Genomic DNA, 18,609 nt, shown 5'->3' on the forward strand with positions numbered 1-18,609 from the left:
ATAAAAAAAAGACAACTACATCTACCAATCGACTGATGTTTTGACCCTGGCGGGTCCTTTTCAAGCTCCACGAGGTTCGGAATATCGGTTGATTTTTTTTACAAAGTCCTGTGAGTGCACCCTGAATATTATTTTTTTATATATTTCGAATGCAGGTAGCACCTAGCCATATTCTACATTTGGGTAGCTGTCAGCAGATTTATTTATTTTTATATATATATATATATATATATATATATATACTATATTTCTACCATCCTTATTTAAAAAAACACTCCAACGTTACAAAACTATATTTGGTTTCAAAGTTTGGAGTGCTCCTTGAACCCTATCTATGCTAGGCGCACCCTTAATACAAAAAATAAATAAATAAAAAAAACTAAATTTCAAGACTGCCAGTGATGAAAGTCTCCCTTTTATGTCTGGATGAAATTGGCGCATGCATGGCAATTGCCATGAATACGCTTAGCAAATGTGAAGGTCGAGGCAATTTCCCAACAGAATGCTTCTCTAAAGTTTCCCTATCAAATCTCTCCTTGCTATTTAACGTGGAATCAGGACTTTTATGAGTTGAAACAAGATAGGTATGCAGTAAACCCCTTTCAGTGTCTGCAGTGTCTCTTTAAGCACTTCAATACAAATGGCGTAAACAGACTTTTTAAGAAACAGGGGTATCAATGTTAATAGACGATAATACATTGTTTAATGATTGTATTATTTTGTGTCAAAAATTTATACTCCTGAAACAGTTGCTTAAATCATAACAATGCTGGGATTACCCTTTCCAACCCTTGTCAAAAGGAGCTAATGGTCAAGGTTCCCATCACACAAGGGCACTTACTCTTAAACAGGCATTATTGCATTGCTGAATTGTGTTTGGACTTCACTGCATGGGAGGATAGGGATCACTTTCAAACTAAAACAATTAGTAGACATTTTCTTATACTGAAAATTGTCAGGCAAGAGATTTAATTTCAATCCATTTAAGAGAGGACAAGTTAGCAGATGTTATCTGTATATTGAGCATTGTTAGATAAAATAATTTATGTTATAATAGTCACAGATACAGCTGTATGTTTCTTTTAGTTTGAAATTAGTTTGAAATTCATTTTGTGTGGTTCATCTCAGTATAACAAAAATGCAAAAGTTTAATTAATTAAATATTGAGGAACATAATGTAACTTACCACAATCGCCAATTCTGAAACTTTCAGCAAGAGATTTTATGTATTCCCCTCGTCCCCAGGAAGATGCATTTATAAAGTAGTCTGGTGAATCCCTTATGGTGAAACTGAATGTGTACCTTTCAGATCCAAAATCTAAGCAAATAATATTGAAAAAAACCATAGGGATTTTTTTTTATTTTATTTTTTTACTGTAAACCAAAAACTACAAAAGGATAGGCTATCTGGAACCTTTGTTTATTGTGCCTAAAGTTGTATCACCCGTACCTTACTAAAAAAAAAAAAGCATACAAGAGAGCAAAACAATTGTCTGGGGATTCCTTTATTTCTCATGCTATGGGACCTTCTTTGAATTTCAGCTTTGAACTTTTCCAGGGTGGACCAATCTTGATATACTGATTGCACAGGCCCCCAAAGTAATAACCACAGTGAGTTAAATCTAATTTAAGACTTAAGTGGACAACTATCCAAACCAGACCTTTAAAACAATTAGGTGATAGTACTCACTCAGTATAGTGAGAATTTATGTATACGTAAAAGGAATTCTAAGAAAATTATTGTGAATAGTGTTATGTAATGCTACCCTATAATAGTCATGACTGCTGTCTTAAACTACCTACAGCAGGGGCGGACTGACCGGTCAGGCACTTCGGACATGGTCCATGCTGGAGCCGCCGGGCCGGGTGGCAGCCTCGCCGGTCCGGCGGCACTCCTGTCCTGTCACTAACGCTGAGGACGGAAGGAGGGAGGAGCATGTCTCTCTCTCATGCTCCTTTGCGGTTCCCACAATTCCCAGCACAAGATGTGGGAACCGCAAAGGTGTCAGGGCTCCGCGGGCAGCGGTGAGGGGAGGCTGCAATCCTCTCGCAGCACTCACCCTCGGTCCGTCGCCGCCCGCGGTCCCCTCTCCCCTTACCGGTAAGCGAGCGGCGTCCTCTCCTCTTGACACGCCGCTCGCGTCCTCCTCTCCTCCTCCCAGCGGCAGCATGTCTAACGCTGCACGCTGGGAGCCGGCACTGTTATCTAAGCGCCGGGGTCACTCACGTGACCCGGCGTTAAAGCTACAGTGCAACAAACACAGTGGGGGGTATAGATATCCCCCACGTGTGTTTGTTAATACTGATTGGTGGTTAGCCAATCAGGATTCAGGCTAGGATTTAAATACTTACCTTTCCTGTCTATCTGTGCCCTGTTGTGGTCTTTGCTTTATAGTATTGATACTGAACGTGTGCTTTCTGGTTACGTACTCTCTGGCTTGTTATACTGACTTTGTGACTTTCTCCTACCCTTTGACCTCGGCTTGTTTCTCGTTATTCTGTTCCCGTTACTCGGCTTGTCTTCTGACTATTCTGTGTGTGCTTAGCCCGGCCACTCTAAGGACCGGTACGGCACACTTTCTGTGTGTGTGTCTGTGTGTGTGTTGGCGTGTTGGGTTCCCCGAATCGTGACATTACAACAGGGCCATAATGGAACCTGCTGACATACCACAGCTCCTAGTTAATCAGGAGGCTAGAATGGAAGGCTTGGAACACCGTATGGATCAGTTTGCTCCAGCTTTGCAGACCATACTGGCTCGTACTGCACACCAGCAGCCTGCCGTCCAGGAGGCGGTTGCTGCTGTGTCCGAACCCATTGCCACTCCAGTACCCGTTCCTGCTCATATAGTCCATATGACACCGCCACAGCGCTATAGTGGTGACCCAGCTTTGTGTCGTGGTTTCCTCAATCAAATTGACATCCATTTGGTAATGAACCCACGTTCCTATCCCACTGACAGAACTAAAATTGCCTTTTTGATAAACCACTTGTCAGGGAGAGCTTTAGCCTGGGCTAATCCCATGTGGGAGAATGCTTCCCCAATGTCCTTTGCAGACTTTTTGACCGCATTCAAACGCACATTTGATCAACCCGGTAGGGTTGCTTCTGCTGGCAAAGCTCTGCTTAGGGTCCGACAGGTTAACAGATCTGTAGCGGATTACACTATCGAATTCCGCACTCTAGCAGCTGAGGTGGTTTGGAATAATGATGCCCTCGTTACAGCCTTTCTGGAGGGTTTGGCTGCTTACATCCTGGACGAAATAGCGTCCAGGGAATTGCCTGTCCTTCTGGATGATCTTATAGATTATATCATCCGTGTTGATAATCGTATTAGAGAGAGACGTAGTCAGAGGCGTATGTATACACAGATGTTACCTGCTTTACCCAGTACTGCGTTACTGGCATTACCCCCTTCTAGCCAACCTCCCCCTGAAACCTTGCAATTGGGTGTTACTGGGTTAACTGAGGTAGAAAAATCATACCGAAGAAGGGAAGGGTTATGCCTTTACTGTGGGAAAAGGGGACATCTTCTAAGAACCTGCCCTGAATTGCGGGGAAAACTGCAGCACCCAAGGCCTAAAGAGGGGTCGACCTCGGGTGTTATGTCGTTTACCCCTCACGTCCCCATTAGTAGACCGTTTATTACGGTTACCCTTTTTGTTGGTAATACTACCGTGATTACCAAAGCCTTGATAGATTCAGGGGCTGCTGACAATCTTATGGATGAGAGTTTTGCTAAAACCGCATCTTTGACTCTGATCCAAAAGGTTACTCCCTTGGCTGTGGAGGCCATAGACGGTAGACCACTGGAGAAACCTCTGGTGACCCATGAGACCAAAGAACTGGTTATGTCTGTGGGTGCCTTGCACAAGGAAAGATTGTCCTTTCAAATAATCAACTCCCCTACAGCCTCTGTCGTTTTGGGCTTTCCCTGGTTGGTTAAACACAATCCGATGATTGATTGGGGTTGTTTGGAGATTCTCTCCTGGGGGAAATCTTGTCAAAGGGAATGTATGACTTGTGTTTGTCCTGTTGGCTTGCTTAATGTACCCACAGCCAAACCACTTTCTGTTTATGTTCCTCATGTGTATGCAGACCTAGCTAAGGTGTTTGAAAAAAGGGAGGCAGATAAACTACCCCCGCACCGTGAATATGATTGTGCCATAAACCTCTTACCTGGTACTATGCCGCCTAGGGGTAAGGTATACCCTCTTTCTGAAAAAGAGAACCAGGTAATGGAGGAGTACATACAGGAGGCCCTAAGTAAAGGTTTTATTAGAAGGTCCTCCTCTCCTGCTGGTGCTGGTTTCTTTTTTGTGGCAAAAAAGGAGGGCGATTTGAGACCATGTATAGACTACAGAGCCCTAAACAATATAACGATTAAAAATGCCTATCCGATTCCCCTCATTACCGAATTGTTTGATCGTGTCAAAGGTTCTAGGTATTTTACTAAACTAGACCTCAGGGGGGCTTATAACCTTGTTCGTATTAAGGAGAACGATGAATGGAAAACGGCGTTCAATACGCGTAGTGGGCATTACGAGTATCTGGTCATGCCTTTTGGATTGTGTAATGCTCCTGCCGTTTTTCAGGACCTCATAAACGATGTCCTTAGAGATCTACTGCATGTCTGTGCTGTAGTCTACCTAGATGACATACTTGTATATTCTCCAGATCTGAAGACACATCATACTCATGTCAGGATGGTGCTTAAAAGGTTGTTGCAGAATGGTCTTTATTGTAAATTAGAGAAATGCTTATTCGACCAAACCTCTGTACAATTCCTGGGTTATGTTATTTCTGAACAAGGATTCAGCATGGATCCTTCAAAATTGGAAGCTATACTGTCCTGGCCTCTTCCCCAAGGACTTAAGGCAATACAGCGATTTATAGGGTTTGCCAATTATTATAGAAAGTTTGTTAAAAACTTCTCATCCATTATATCCCCTATCACTAAACTGACAAAAAAGGGTTTACACCCCAGGGTTTGGAATCCTAATGCTATTGTGGCCTTCGAGACTCTAAAAAAGGCATTTGCCACTGCCCCTGTGTTACACCATCCTGATCCTTCCCTTCCCTTTGTACTGGAAGTAGACGCCTCTGAATCAGGTATAGGAGCAGTGTTGTCACAAAGACAATCGTATGACGAACCCCTCCTTCCCTGTGGTTACTTTTCAAAACGCTTGTCAGAGTCTGAAAAGAATTACGACGTTGGGAACAGGGAATTATTAGCCATAGTGATGGCATTTAAAGAATGGAGGTACTTGTTAGAGGGAGCTAGACACAAGATTTTGGTTATAACCGATCATAAAAATCTATCCTATATCGCAGATGCTAAGAGGTTATCCTCTCGTCAGGCTAGATGGTCTTTATTTCTCTCACGTTTTCAGTACATAATCACATACAGGCCTGGTTATCGAAATGTCAAGGCAGATGCCATCTCCCGCCAGTACGAACCTGTAGATTCAATTACCTCCACTCCTGAGCCCATTGTACCCACAACTAATATAATAGCCACTACCCGTTTGGTTATCTCGTCTCTTTTTCTTGATGGTATCAAGTCATACCAACCCCAAGCACCCTCTGAGACCCCTACTGGTAAGCTGTACGTGAAAGTAAAAGACAGAAAGAAGTTGTTAACTTTATTTCACACAGCCAAAACGGCTGGTCATCCAGGGGTTACCAAGACTTACAAGGGTCTTCTCCAACAGTTTTGGTGGCCCTCACTCAAAAAAGACGTGGTGGATTACGTGCAGGCTTGCCGTGTCTGTACACAGTGTAAGTCCCCTAATGTTAAACCCCTGGGACTCCTTATGCCCCTATCTGTACCCAAGGAACCGTGGACACACTTATCCATGGACTTTATTGTGGATCTTCCTTCATCTGATGGGCAGACAGTGATTTTGACTGTAACGGATAGGTTCTCCAAAATGGCGCACTTCATTCCGCTTAAGAAGCTACCTTCTGCGGTTCAGTTGGCTCAGGTGTTTGCCAAAGAAGTGTTCCGCTTGCATGGTATACCACAAGATATCGTATCTGACAGGGGCCCTCAGTTTGTCTCTCGGTTTTGGAGAGGCTTTTGTGCTGAGATGGGGGTCTCCTTATCGTTTACTTCCTCCTATCATCCGCAATCTAATGGAGCTGCCGAACGAGCAAATCAGTCTGTGGAGTTGTATTTACGCTGCTTCACGAATGCGCACCAGGACAACTGGTCTCATCTTCTTCCCTGGGCTGAGTTCGCCAGGAACACTGTGACACATTCGTCTACTGGCTTAAGTCCTTTTATGGTGGCTTATGGGTTCCAACCCGCTGTCCTTCCCGGTGTATTCTCCGACAAGGGAATGCCCGCTTTGGACGAGCACCTCGCCTCCTTACGGAAGATGTGGGATCAGGTCCATGCTGCTCTTTGTCGTGCTGCTGCTACTCAAAAGAGGTTTGCTGATCGTCGTAGGTGTGCGGCTCCTTCTTATGCTCCGGGTGATAGGGTTTGGTTGTCCTCTAGGAATCTCCGCCTTAGGGTTCCCTCGATGAAGTTCGCGCCCAAGTTCCTTGGTCCCTATAAGGTGTTGCGTAGGGTGAATCCTGTATCCTACTCCCTGGCCTTGCCCCCTTCCATGCGCATACCTAACACCTTTCACACCTCCCTTTTGAAGCCCTTGCTCTGTAATCGGTTCTCTGGCTCTCTCAGGCGTTCCGATGCCCTCCGCGCGGTCTCTAGTGACGTTTATGAGGTGGCTGCTCTCCTTGATTCTCGTTTCTCTCGAGGTCGGTTGCAGTATCTGGTTGATTGGAAGGGTTATGGCCCGGAGGAGCGGTCGTGGGTTTCTGTCTCTGACTTGAACGCCCCCTCCTTGATCCGCTCCTTTCATGCGCGGTTTCCTTTGAAGCCTTCGGCTTCCCGCCCTCTGGGCGGTCTTCGAGGGGGGGGTTATGTCAGGGCTCCGCGGGCAGCGGTGAGGGGAGGCTGCAATCCTCTCGCAGCACTCACCCTCGGTCCGTCGCCGCCCGCGGTCCCCTCTCCCCTTACCGGTAAGCGAGCGGCGTCCTCTCCTCTTGACACGCCGCTCGCGTCCTCCTCTCCTCCTCCCAGCGGCAGCATGTCTAACGCTGCACGCTGGGAGCCGGCACTGTTATCTAAGCGCCGGGGTCACTCACGTGACCCGGCGTTAAAGCTACAGTGCAACAAACACAGTGGGGGGTATAGATATCCCCCACGTGTGTTTGTTAATACTGATTGGTGGTTAGCCAATCAGGATTCAGGCTAGGATTTAAATACTTACCTTTCCTGTCTATCTGTGCCCTGTTGTGGTCTTTGCTTTATAGTATTGATACTGAACGTGTGCTTTCTGGTTACGTACTCTCTGGCTTGTTATACTGACTTTGTGACTTTCTCCTACCCTTTGACCTCGGCTTGTTTCTCGTTATTCTGTTCCCGTTACTCGGCTTGTCTTCTGACTATTCTGTGTGTGCTTAGCCCGGCCACTCTAAGGACCGGTACGGCACACTTTCTGTGTGTGTGTCTGTGTGTGTGTTGGCGTGTTGGGTTCCCCGAATCGTGACAAAAGGAGCATGAGAGAGAGACATGCTCCTCCCTCCTTCCGTCCTAGGCGTTAGTGACAGGACAGGAGTGCCGCCGGACCGGCGAGGCTGCCACCTGGCCCGGTGGCTCCAGCATGGAACGCGGACGGCCCCCTGTGACTTCTGTCGGTAAATGGGAGGGGGGAAAATAAAACAGAGAGGGGGAAGGGGGAGGAAAGAGACAGTGGGAGAATAGAAAGACACGGGGAGGAGGGAGAAAGAGACAGAGGGGTAAGAATGAGACACAGGGGGAGAAAGAGGGGGAATAGAGAGATGGGGAGGGGGGAGAAAGAGACAGAGAGGGAAGAATGAGACACAGGGGGAGAAAGAGGGGAATAGAGAGATGGGGAGGGGGAGAAAGAGACAGAGGGGAAGAGAGATGTGGGGTAGAGAGAGACACAGGGAAAGGGGGGAGAAAGAGACAGAGGGGACGAGAGACACAGGAAGAAAGGAGAGAAACACACACAAGGGGAGGGGGAGAAAGAGGCAGAGGGGGAAGAATGAGACACAGGGGGAGAAAGAGGGGGAATAGAGAGATGGGGAGGGGGGAGAAAGAGACAGAGGGGGAGAATGAGACACAGGGGGATAAAGAGGGGGAATAGAGCGATGGGGAGGGGGGAGAAAGAGACAGAGGGGGAAGAATGAGACACAGGGGAAAGAGGGGGAATAGAGAGATGGGGATGGGGGAGAAAGAGACAGAGAGGGAAGAATGAGACACGGGGAGAAAGAGGGAGAATAGAGAGATAGGGAGGGAGGAGAAAGAAACAGAGGGAAGAATGAGACACAGGGGGAGAAAGAGGGGGAATAAAGAGATGGGGAGGGGGGAGAAAGAGACAGAGGGGGAAGAATGAGACACAGGGGCAGAAAGAAGGGGAATAGAGAGATGGGGAGGGGGAGAAAGAGACAGAGAGGGAAGAATGAGACACAGGGAGAAAGAGGGGGAATAGAGAGATGGGGAGGGGGAGAAAGAGGGAAGAATGAGACACAGGGGGAGAAAGAGGGGGAATAGAGAGATGGGGAGGGGGAGAAAGAGACAGAGGGGGAAGAAAGAGACACAAGGGGAGAAAGAGGGGGAATAGAGAGCTGGCCAACAGTACTATAAACATAAGTATAAATTTTATGTATAAATTAACATTAATTTAATGGTCTATTCTATATCTACCACAGTGGGATGCTATAAATGTATTATTATTCCTGAATCTCCAATTAACTTGTCACATGGCAAAAATGTCCAATTATTCTCTTTGGGGTTAATTAAAGAATCCCTTAATTAAGACTAAATCTGAGTATACATTTTTGTAAGAATTAAGTAATTTGCAGGTACAAATTAACATTAACCATTTGTATTGCTCGAAGCCAATAAAAATTCACAGTGGCACGCATTTCTTAAAACTCTCCAAAAGTAATGAAACAGGCTTAACTTTTTCTGTCTGGAAATCCTTTGACATCTGTTTTGCCAATTACAATCCCTATTATGCTCTGAAAAATAAAAAAAAAAATGGTATGCGAATACACAAATAAAACACAGATGTACTGCAAAAATTAGATTTCATGGTCTTGTACACCACAAGTTAAAATACACATATTTCTTAAAAGCAATTATGTAACTAAGTTTGTTCCACAAGAGCCTGTAAATTTGTTCCATGTAGAATTATATTTTATGGAAACCATTATAAACAACAAGCACAGAAACTGACATGTGCAGAAAGTAACAAGATACTGACATACTGTTTTTCTATGTAATCATTTAATTGGTTGAAGTAACTAACATTCATTGCCTGTAGAGTCCTTAACTATTCTAATTTCCTGTGTAACTTAAATGCAACATAAATTTATAGCAACATGTAATGCGTTTAGCAAGCAATCTAAGCAGTTTTTCAAACAAGTAAATATCCCTTATGAATGTTGTAAATGTGAGCCACAAACATTTATTTTTAAATCACATATAAACTATGGATAATGGTTGAGAATATATATGCAACTTTGTTATTTGTTTAATAAACTGCCCCTGGTTAATGTTTTTGGTGACATAGGTGCCTATTAAGAAATTCATGCATACCATGAAACGCATAAAGTGTGGGAAGCTTGTTTTAGGGTAATGTATGTGCGCATTTTTTCACTTTTTCATATTCATATGCACGCGATAGATTTATTGTATGTGTGAATAATAAAATAGATGCTTTTATCTAAGATGTGTTGGCAATTCTTAAGTTCTGATCTATTATTGTAACACTCATAACTGAAGGTGTAAAATTACTTAAATGTTCAAAAATGAAAAAAAAAAACCTGCAGGATACATTTTAATTTAACGTTTTCTTGTCTAACTGATTCTGTCTGCTTTTCCTCTTCCCTTACAGTACAAGTAGGGCCACATTTGCCAGTATGCAAAGTAGCCACCTACCTTCAGGTACATGCACAGTAAGAGCACCTATCTTTGGCATTTAAAATCTTTCTTCAAAGGTGTATTTTTCCCTTATTAATTCTGCAGGTGGCAACTGCTGCTCTTAGTAAAAACAGTGTTATTGAAGATGGCGGTGATTAGGACTGATTTTCATTGCAGTCCAATACAGTACACTCAAACGACCCTTAAACCACACTAGTCCTAATCCCTTAACACTCAGCATGTCATTTAACCTAACTACCTCTCCACTACCTTTCTAAGCCCCAAGCATCCATGTTATCCTGACTTTAGCCACTCTTTAATTGTAAATATCCTCTTTATTTAAACATTTAAAGTCTTAAAGTTAACCTTTTTCTATCCAAATCCAATATACTTTTCTATAAAACAAAATTTTACCCCTCTCTAAGCCTAAACATATCATTTACTTTAACCCTTTTCTAGCACTTCAAAATACAGTTTATAAATGTGCAGAGTATTTTTTTTTTTTTTTATGGGATAGAAGCAGTGGTGTATTCTGGTTTTGTGCTGCCCTAGGCATGACAACATTTGGAGCCCCTCCCCCCTTCCAAATTTCTCTTCCTGACAGACACACGCCCCTGCTGATGCATGCACTGACAGATACACAGTCATTGTCACAGACAGTGTTTAACCTAACACACACATTCACTGAAACACACACATTCACTGAAACACACACACATTCACAAACATACTCCTGTGGCGAAACCAACTTCGCCACTGTGGGCTGGAGAAGCCTGGCTGCTAGCCTCCTGCCCGCTGACTATGGCCCCTGGACATATTGCACTCTAAAGACTATATTTGGGCAGGTAATAATTTGTATTGCTGCTACTGGCCCTTTAAAATCAGCAATGGACATATTGGGACTTTTGGGACTAATGTCCCTTTAAGACTTTGTAACATATCACAGTAATACTGTCTTAAATATTATGTAGGTTATTATGTAGGTATTTATGTGTTCAGTTAAACTGGGGATATGTAGAAATGTGTGTTTTATGTGTTAAATGTATCAGTATGTAAGTTTATGTCTTTTACTGTCTTTTTGCAACCATGTGGTTAATGGAGTCTGCCTCTAGTCCTGGATAATTAGATTTCTTCTCCAATTATCTCCAGGGCAGAAGGGAGGAAGCCAGGATGCATTGTGGGGATGTTTTACTTTTACTGTTTGAGCCAGGGGGAATAAAAGATACTTTTAGTAACTTTTAAACCCCTGGTCGGATTCATGCCATTTTTTAATATGTTGTTCCCCTGAATGGATTGATTGTGGATATGGATTTTTATGTGAATGTGATGTATGGTTTTAAAGTTATGAAAGTTGTGTAAAAGTATATTTTACTCTGTATGCATAATGGGATTATGTGTCACACTAAGGGGAGGGGATGTGTGGGAGGTAACATCTATGTCATTGGTTATTTTATGCCTCCCCCTGGGTGTGGCCTGTATGTGTGAGTTGGAAATAAAAGCCAGACTGGGTGTCCCAGTCTAGAGTTCCTGCTTAACCCTCAAAATGAAGTGTCGTCTCGTTCTTGGGGGGGATTGGATTGTAAGCTGACTGCCAAGAGTGTAAGCCGATTGTATGCTTTTCTTGTTCAGCTGTTCCAGTTCGGAGTGTTATTTCGTATCCAGATCGGGAGTGTGGTGTTCTGCAGTAGCTGTGCCTGTATCCAGAAAAGGGGATTATCGCCTAAACTGATTTCTCCCCTTTTAGGCTGAAACGGTCCGTTACAATTGGTGGCAGCGGTGGGATCGTTCCTACAACCAGAGGGACAGCTACAGACAACACCATTCCTGGATTACAAAGTGAGGGCAACGCCAGTACCCGTACAGCGCCCCTATCTACAAGGAACCAACTGCAGCAGAGCAAGCATGGCACCCAGCTACACTCAAGAGGCGTATGACAGAGAGGTCACCAAGATACTGGCTTTATGCGGACCCAACATCTCAGAGGATATAGTACAGCGTGTGAAGCAAGCAGTGCGAGAGTACTTGCCGTGGGAATCAGAGCGGGCCAGGGGGTTTGCAGTCTTCCCTCCCCAGCGGCAATGTGTGGCCCAGGGAGCTGATGGTGTCGTCCATCCTCCCCAGCAGCCGTGTGTGTCCAAGGGAGCCGAAGGTGCAGTCCTTCCTCCCCAGCGGCAGGCTGAGTTACAGGGGGCAGAGGTTGTTGTTCCTGCCCCCCAGCAGCAAAGTGAGATGCCAAGAAGGCAGTGTGAAGTGAAGGGAGAGGAGAGCAGCGTCCTCCCTCCCCAGCGGCAATGTGTGCCCCAGGGAGCTGATGGTGTCGTCCATCCTCCCCAGCAGCCGTGTGTGTCCAAAGGAGCCGAAGGTGCAGTCCTTCCTCCCCAGCGGCAGGCTGAGTTACAGGGGGCAGAGGTTGTTGTTCCTGCCCCCCAGCAGCAAAGTGATATGCCAAGAAGGCAGTGTGAAGGGAAGGGAGAGGAGAGCAGCGTCCTCCCTCCCCAGCGGCAATGTGTGCCCCAGGGAGCTGATGGTGTCGTCCATCCTCCCCAGCAGCCGTGTGTGTCCAAGGGAGCCGAAGGTGCAGTCCTTCCTCCCCAGCGGCAGGCTGAGTTACAGGGGGCAGAGGTTGTTGTTCCTGCCCCCCAGCAGCAAAGTGAGATGCCAAGACGGCAGTGTGAAGCGAAGGGAGAGGAGAGCAGCGTCCTCCCTCCCCAGCGGCAGTGTGTGCCCCAGGGAGCTGATGGTGTCGTCCATCCTCCCCAGCGGCAGTGTGTCCTGCAGGGAGCAGAGACAGTCAGTCTCGCACCCCAGCAGCCGGACAAGAGAATGAAAGGGGAGACAGCTGGTCCCCCTTTCCACCAGCAGAAAGAGTGGCAGGGAGAGGAGCCTGCTAAACCCCCTCCCCAGCGGCAGTTTACCGTCCAGAGAGAGGAGCTTGTTACACCCTCTCTTCAGCGGCAGCCTAACCCACCAAGGGGAGATGTTAAGCCCCACATCTGTGCAGATGGGACCGTAGTCTCTGCACTTACAGCACAAGGGATAGGGACGGTCGGTCCTGTCCCCCAGCCACAGAGCGATATATCTAAAGGGGAGACAGTCGGTCTCCAGCAGCCAGGCTCCCACCAGACTACTCCCGTGGTAGTGCTGGCAACAGGACAGAGTACCGCTGGTCTCTGCCCCCTCAGCAACCCACCAAGGCAGCCTATCAGTCTCTCACCCAGCCGTGGGGAGGCACCTGAACTGGGACAAAATTCTCCCTCACCCAGGTGTGGTAACTGTTTATTATGGGTGGGCTGCTCTACTACTTCTGTTCTGTGGGTGGGTTGCTGGACTAACCAGGGCACTGACCGGCAGGAGGTCAGATACCCTGTTAGTCTAATTGGTAAAGGGGAGAATTGTGGCGAAACCAACTTCGCCACTGTGGGCTGGAGAAGCCTGGCTGCTAGCCTCCTGCCCGCTGACTATGGCCCCTGGACATATTGCACTCTAAAGACTATATTTGGGCAGGTAATAATTTGTATTGCTGCTACTGGCCCTTTAAAATCAGCAATGGACATATTGGGACTTTTGGGACTAATGTCCCTTTAAGACTTTGTAACATATCACAGTAATACTGTCTTAAATATTATGTAGGTTATTATGTAGGTATTTATGTGTTCAGTTAAACTGGGGATATGTAGAAATGTGTGTTTTATGTGTTAAATGTATCAGTATGTAAGTTTATGTCTTTTACTGTCTTTTTGCAACCATGTGGTTAATGGAGTCTGCCTCTAGTCCTGGATAATTAGATTTCTTCTCCAATTATCTCCAGGGCAGAAGGGAGGAAGCCAGGATGCATTGTGGGGATGTTTTACTTTTACTGTTTGAGCCAGGGGGAATAAAAGATACTTTTAGTAACTTTTAAACCCCTGGTCGGATTCATGCCATTTTTTAATATGTTGTTCCCCTGAATGGATTGATTGTGGATATGGATTTTTATGTGAATGTGATGTATGGTTTTAAAGTTATGAAAGTTGTGTAAAAGTATATTTTACTCTGTATGCATAATGGGATTATGTGTCACACTAAGGGGAGGGGATGTGTGGGAGGTAACATCTATGTCATTGGTTATTTTATGCCTCCCCCTGGGTGTGGCCTGTATGTGTGAGTTGGAAATAAAAGCCAGACTGGGTGTCCCAGTCTAGAGTTCCTGCTTAACCCTCAAAATGAAGTGTCGTCTCGTTCTTGGGGGGGATTGGATTGTAAGCTGACTGCCAAGAGTGTAAGCCGATTGTATGCTTTTCTTGTTCAGCTGTTCCAGTTCGGAGTGTTATTTCGTATCCAGATCGGGAGTGTGGTGTTCTGCAGTAGCTGTGCCTGTATCCAGAAAAGGGGATTATCGCCTAAACTGATTTCTCCCCTTTTAGGCTGAAACGGTCCGTTACAACTCCCACATTCAGTTACACTCACTCACAGTTACACACACACTCACATTCACCAACAGACACACATACAAACTCACTGACAAGACACACATGCACACTCACTGACAGACACACACACTGCCAGATACACTCACTGACAGATACACTCACTGACAGACGCATACTCACTCAGTGTCAGACACACACACACTGAGACACACATATACTCACTGACAGATACACACTGACAAACACACACATACACACTCACTGACAGACATATATACACTCAGTGTTAGGTACACACATTCACTGACAGACACACATACACTAACTGACTGACACACACTGACAAACACATTCACTGACAGACATGCACACACACACTGACAGACACGCATACATACACTGACAGACAAATACACACCGTCCATTCCTCCTGCCAGACGCAGCAACTTTTGCTCGTCAAATTTGAATACTTTATTATAGAAGCCAGTGAGGATTAGGAAGGGAAACCACAATGATGGATTTATTCACTTTGTATTATATCAAATTAAAACTCAATGGCAAAACAGAGGCTAAAACTATCCCCATTTCACTAACATTTAGCCTCTATTTTGCCATTTAGACTTTGATTTGCTACATAGTTTAGTCAGTAAATAACCCTGTATGTACAATAAAGGATTTTTGCAGGCAATAGCGGTCTGTGGTATACGGGCCTGCGTAAAAAGGCACTCACTTTCACTTAGATGTGCAACTTAAAGGGACACTCCACTGCCCAAATACAAAATAAATCACTATTTAATAGATATATCCCCAATAAAAACATGCATACTTTTAATTATGCATTTGTTCTTTGGGGGTATATCTAAAAACAGCTTGCAAAAGCTGCAAATCTCTTGTATGAAGCCCTCCCCCCGCCTAGACTTTCTGTTACTGCCCAGTCACAGACTTCCCAAAGTAGCTCAATGAGAAGTCTTTCCAAGGCAGGTCACTGCATGATTTGTCTGCCTCATGAGTTTAGCCCCATTGAGGGAACAACCAGGAACTAACAGGTCCAGTTGTATGATTGACAGCCAGGGGATGTAAGAAGGTTAATTTATAAAAGTAACCGTTTTTTTTTTTTACATTTTCACTTTTTGTAAAATTATAAAGAGGTCACAGTCTTCACACCTGAAGCATTTCAGCAAGCTAAAGTACTTTAGGGGACTGGAGTATCCCTTTAAAGCAAGGAAACCCTTGTTACCAAGGGGTATCTTGGCATGCTTGTCATTGATGATGACTTGCACCCTCTTTGGCTCTGCCCTATCCTATTGGGTTGCTCTGCTCTCCATTTGAATTTCCAGGCAAACTTTTTGTACCAGACACGTACTATGCTGAAGCCATTTGAGTATGACTGAAGAGGATGGCAAAATGCAAAACTTAAAAATGATAACATTGTAACTGATACCCACAGGGCGGGAAAGATTAGGGTGCAAGTCGGAAATGTTGACATAACTCTGATCAAAGCTGGAATACGCCATCTTGATACCTGCAGTAGCACAAAGCATAAACATTGTTAACAGTTTATTTTTTCAGAATTATCAAGTTACTGCAATCTTTTTTTTCTTGAAAATCACAGTGTAATACCATTAATAAGAAAATAGATATAATATAATAAAATTATGTTGAATAACTGATGTCTAGCTCCATCAGAACATACTCCAAACATGTATTCCTGACCCTATAGTGTTAAAACCACCATCTAGCCCCCCTGGCCCCTCATGCCTCCTTAAATATAGTAAACATCTTACTGTATTCAAGCCAGAAGCTGTAACTCTGCATGCTGTTAGACTCAGAAAAACAAGCAGTCTGCTGACATCATCAGAAGTGGTGGCCTGATCCAATCACAATGCTTCTCCATAGGATTGGCTGAGACTGACAAAGAGGCAGATCAGGGGCAGAGCCCGCACAATTCAAACACAGCCCTGGCCAATCAGCATCTCCTCATAGAGATGAATTGAATCAATGAATCTCTATGAGGAAAGTTCAGTGTCTACATGCAGAGGGAGGAGATACTGAATGTTCGGATGCATTTTAGGCAGCCATGACCCAGGAAGGATCTCTAACAGCCATCTGAGGAGTGGCAAGTGAAGTTATCACTAGGCTGTAATGTAAACACTGCATTTTCTCTGAAAAGACAGTGTTTACAAAAAAAGGCCTGAAGGTAATGATTCTACTCACCAGAACAAATTCAATAAGCTGTAGTTGTTCTGGTGACTATAGTGTCCCTTTAACTGTTTCCATTGCCTATCCTCTGGGCACCTGAGCAGTACTGAAAGGGTGTCATTTACTATAACCTCCTCCCATCACACACAACCATGAAGGCGTGCAAGAAGATCCATCAGGTTACCTGCCTGCTCCAACTGGACCCTAGGGAAGCCACCAACCTTTGGCTAAAAGGTAGGAAACAGGTGCAGGATAGCATACAGTATATTATAAAGTGTGCATAAGTCTGTAAGTAAGTGTGCATCTGTGTGTGTACAGCAGTGCATATCTGCCTATGCCTGGCAGTTCGTGTATCCTTGTCTCTGGCATTATATATGGGTGTTTGTCTGGAATGTATACATACAGTAGGCATATTTGTGTCTGGATGTATGTGTCTCCTATGAGCTTCCGTGTCACGAGACATGAAACGTCCCTGACCGAGACACGACTCGGTCAGGGCAGTGGAAGCGCCTCTATTGGCTATATGACAGCCATTAGAGGTGGATTTAATCTTGCAAAGTAAACACTGCAGTTGCTAAATTAAAAGCTATTAACAATATTGTGACAGTCACAACTAAAGTACACACAGCGTAAAAATAAAACAAACAAACAAACAGATAAGTATAACTAAATAGGGGGAAACAGGAAACAATAAAAAGCAATATAGCGCCTGATAAATAATATCCAATGAAGACCTTCTGATATCCAGACCAATATAGGGAACTGATATGTAAGGTAGTACATTTTCTTTGCAATTATACTTTCTATTTGCACTGATATGATTTTATAAAAAATTTTCTTTCTCTGAGTTAATTAACGACTCTTCATTATTGAACAACCATACTGGTCTGGATATCAGAAGGTCTCCATTGGATATTATTTATCAGGCACTATATTCATTTTTAAAGTGTGAGTGGCCAACTAGAATTATATATTCACTTTTTATACACAGTTATTGTTGCATTTCATTCTGTTTCCTTCGCAGAATGTCCCCTATTTTGTTATATTTACCTAAATTAAAAGGACAGGGACGTTGCACCCACACCAAACTTTAGTGGAGACAGCCACTAGAGGCTTTGGGGGAAGGCTTAACCCATTTATAAACATAGCAGTTTCTCTGAAACTGCTATGTTTATATTAAAAAAAATGGGTTAACCCTAGCTGGACCTGGCACCCAGACCACTTCATTAAACTGAAGTGGTCTGGGTGCCTAGAGTGGTCCTTTAAGCAATGATTTGTGGTCAAACATGGTGGATCTAATAACTACCAGTAATTAAACTACCTGACCACTATTATTAATAATCAAGAAACCATCCTCTTTTTAGGCAAACATGAACCTCTTTTGTTTATTATTAGATGGCAATTTTCATCTTTGTTCCCTCACATTTCAAAACAATACAATTGTCATTATCAAATACAAAAAATCAAATTTCCATTTCCTGGGGTAAAAAAAAAATCCTGTTTAATCACATTGTTTTACTTGCAAATCATATTAGGTAGGTGTGAAGTCTGTGTTTTAAGCCTGAATGCTCCTCTCCCTGTATTTAAGATAATGTATTTAAAGACCCCAAAACCATATATCATTTCTCCACAAAAAAATAAATAAAAAAATATTTTTTACATCTACAAATAAGCATAGGTCAATGTACATCGAGAAACAGGACACTTGATCAGTAATTTAATCGTCCATTTTAAGAGTTCAAGTGTTACCCAGTACTTGCTCTCTCAGAGCATCCGCCTAAAATGGAGAACAAATTTCCCGCGCTTTTACCTTTACCCAGCGTCCCCCGCGAACTCGGTGAAAAGTTTATAGAACGCGGCTGTCCGACTCGCTGCGTGCGGGTTGGTCTGTGGCCGTTCTGCACCGTCACGTGATCTAAAGCGCGGGAAAGCAGCCGACCTTGCAGCAGTTAGTTGCTCTTTTGGTCTAGAATAGATAGAGTGACTGACTGCCCGGGCAGCATTAAAATGGTGGCTGCTGCTCTTGTTAAATGCTCACA

General features: G+C 44.3%; 1 protein-coding gene across 1 annotated transcript in view; it reads right to left on the reverse strand.

Annotated features, from left to right (window-relative positions):
* MEIOB (meiosis specific with OB-fold) overlaps nucleotides 1–18,334 on the reverse strand; it is a 51,145-nt gene extending 32,811 nt beyond the window's left edge. Inside the window, exons 1-4 of the mRNA XM_063429538.1 lie at nucleotides 18,320–18,334; nucleotides 15,817–15,893; nucleotides 9,001–9,058; nucleotides 1,187–1,318 (exon numbers count right to left, since the gene is read on the reverse strand). Coding sequence (XP_063285608.1) covers nucleotides 1,187–1,318; nucleotides 9,001–9,058; nucleotides 15,817–15,885 — 259 coding nt within the window. The 5' untranslated portion in view covers nucleotides 15,886–15,893; nucleotides 18,320–18,334. The remainder of the gene's footprint in view (nucleotides 1–1,186; nucleotides 1,319–9,000; nucleotides 9,059–15,816; nucleotides 15,894–18,319) is intronic.
* Between the last annotated feature and the right edge of the window lie 275 nt (nucleotides 18,335–18,609).

This window comes from Pelobates fuscus, chromosome 8 (assembly GCF_036172605.1).
Source record: "Pelobates fuscus isolate aPelFus1 chromosome 8, aPelFus1.pri, whole genome shotgun sequence".
NCBI classification, from domain to species: domain Eukaryota; kingdom Metazoa; phylum Chordata; class Amphibia; order Anura; family Pelobatidae; genus Pelobates; species Pelobates fuscus.